Here is a 2,500-nt window from a genome sequence, read left to right as displayed (position 1 = left end):
CTCGCGAGAGGCACGAGGACCCCCCCAGTGACGTGGAGGCCACGGGGGCCCCGTCCCACAGGATCAAGGCGCTGCTGGACATCACGCCCAAGGACTACGCCGAGGCGCAGCGCCTCAAGAAGATGCTGAAGAGAGCCGTGAGCAGGCCAGACACCACCTTCGAGGACCTGAAGGCCTACAGGCAGGGCATGAAGAGGCTCAGGAGGATCGTGAGGGAGGAGCAGGAGAGGGAGATACAGCAGCAGGCGCAGCAGCAGCGCGAGGAGCACCTGCAGCAACAGCACCAACAGAAACAGCGACAGCAGCTGCAGGAGTTTATGGACAAGGTGTGTGTGTGTGTGTGTGTGTGTGTGAGAGAGAGAGAGAGAGAGAGAGAGAGAGAGAGAGAGAGAGAGAGAGAGAGAGAGAGAGAGAGAGAGAGAGAGAGAGAGAGGACAAGCTGGCACCCCTTGACTTACCGTAAAGAAAACGGAACACGGGAACAGAAAACGAAAATGACATTATTTATTTATGTGTTTGTTTATTATCTTGTTTACTGACTTGTTTTCGTAATCTTCTCATATTTATTGGAACGCTTTGCCTTAATACTAACACGGAAGAGGAAGAGGAGAAGGAGGAGGAGGAGGAGGAGGAGGAGGAGGAGGAGGAGGAGGAGGAGGAGGAGGAGAAAAATATAGTGTTTGGAGAAAAAAAAAAGGGGGAGAGAGAAGAGGAGGAGGAGGAGAAGGAAAAGGAGAAAGAGGAGAAGGAAGAGGAAATATACAGTGTTTGGAGGAAAAAAGAAGGGAGAGAAGGAGAGAAAGGAGGAGGAGAAGGAGGAGGAAGTGGAGGAGGAAATATACAATATTTGGAGGGAAAAAAGAGGGATAGAGGGAAGGAAGAAGAGGAACAGGAAAGGGAGGCAGGAGGGAGAAAAGGGAGGGAAAATAAATATATCGTGGAGGGAAAGAGGGAAGGAAAGAACTGAAAAAAGTGAAGGGGAGAGAGAGAGAGAGAGAGAGAGAGAGAGAGAGAGAGAGAGAGAGAGAGAGAGAGAGAGAGAGAGAGAGAGAGAGAGAGAGAGATCATGTTTGTGTGCCAATGTTCGAAGTGCCAATACACACACACACACACACACACACACACACACACACACACACACACACACACACACACACACACACACACACACACACACACACACACACACACACACCATCACGTAATCTTGAAGGCAAACATCACCATTACATCATTTTTTTTTCACTATCTTCACTATATTTCACTACACTCACTATACTGCGCCGCGTTAAGTATAGTGACTGTTCATTGTATGTCTTTCGTTGCGTCACTGTTTCCCGCACTGTGACGTCACCATACCCATCATCATACGTCACTGTACTTCTCTCACTATTCTTATCTTCACTATACAGGTTTACGTTATGTATTTCACTGTATATTTGTAGCAGCACCATATTCTGTGTGTTTACGTATAGTGAGGTCACCATACAAGTACCATATTCATTATTATTGCTTTCACCATTTTTTTTTCACTATACAAGCTTACGTATATTAACCTATTGTGTATTTGTAGCAGCACTATATTCTCGCTGTATTTCTGTATAGTGAGATCACCATCCAAGTCACCATACTCATTATCATCACAATATTTCACCATTTTTTTTCACCATACAAGCTTAAATTAATTACCTCACTGCATATTTAAAGCATCTCTGTATTTATGTATAGTAAGATCACCATACAGCTCACCATACTCACTTTCACCATCATTCACTATTTTTTTCACCATATCTGCATTGCTTCATCATCACCAGCGTACAGTGGTTCATTGTAACTCATAACACTCACTGTATTTCGTATGGTGACTTCGCAAGAGTCGCCGTTCTCACTATATGTTGCAGTGTGTCATTATCCTGGCCTGAGTCTGGTATATAGAGAGAAGGAGAGTAAATAATTATGTAAATGATGTTATAAGTGATAATTCTGTATTTTATTTATTTGTTTATTTATTTATTTATTTATTTTACCAGTGACACTATTTTTTTCTTGTCACTACAATGTCATTTTACGAAACCTTTCACTATAAACTATGTCACTATCTCTTTTTTTCCTTGAGTATTTATTTATTTATTTATTTATTTATTTATTTATTATACAGATGACACCTTTAATTTATCTATCACATATTATGTCATTATACAAAACCTTTCACTGTAAGCTACGAGTATGTCACTATCTCATTTTTTCCTGCTTATATCGTATTCATTTATTTTTTATTTCATAGAGAACATTATAAATCTTCCTCTCACTATACAATGTCACCATATTTAACCTTTCACTATAAATAACTAGACTATATATATATTTTTCTATTACATTATTTTTTTTCCTCTATAGTTTTATCGTCACAATAAATCACTATACATTTCACGTTTTCTTTCAGGCAACACTACTTCCATCCCTCACAGTACAGCTTCACCATACTTCACTATATTTATTA

General features: G+C 40.6%; 1 protein-coding gene across 2 annotated transcripts in view; it reads left to right on the top strand.

The window, feature by feature from the left end:
* Nucleotides 1–2,500, top strand: part of LOC135094800 (protein enabled homolog) — a 19,771-nt gene that overhangs the window by 9,852 nt on the left and 7,419 nt on the right. For both annotated transcript variants that reach the window (XM_063995200.1, XM_063995201.1), the window contains exon 2: nt 1–326. This exon is cut by the window's left edge and continues 978 nt beyond it. In XM_063995200.1, the coding sequence (XP_063851270.1) occupies nt 1–326 (326 nt within the window). The remainder of the gene's footprint in view (nt 327–2,500) is intronic.

The sequence above is a fragment of the Scylla paramamosain genome, chromosome 46, assembly GCF_035594125.1.
Source record: "Scylla paramamosain isolate STU-SP2022 chromosome 46, ASM3559412v1, whole genome shotgun sequence".
Classification (NCBI taxonomy): domain Eukaryota; kingdom Metazoa; phylum Arthropoda; class Malacostraca; order Decapoda; family Portunidae; genus Scylla; species Scylla paramamosain.
Note: the sequence above shows the minus strand (reverse complement) of the source record. Positions and strands in the feature narration are given on the sequence as shown.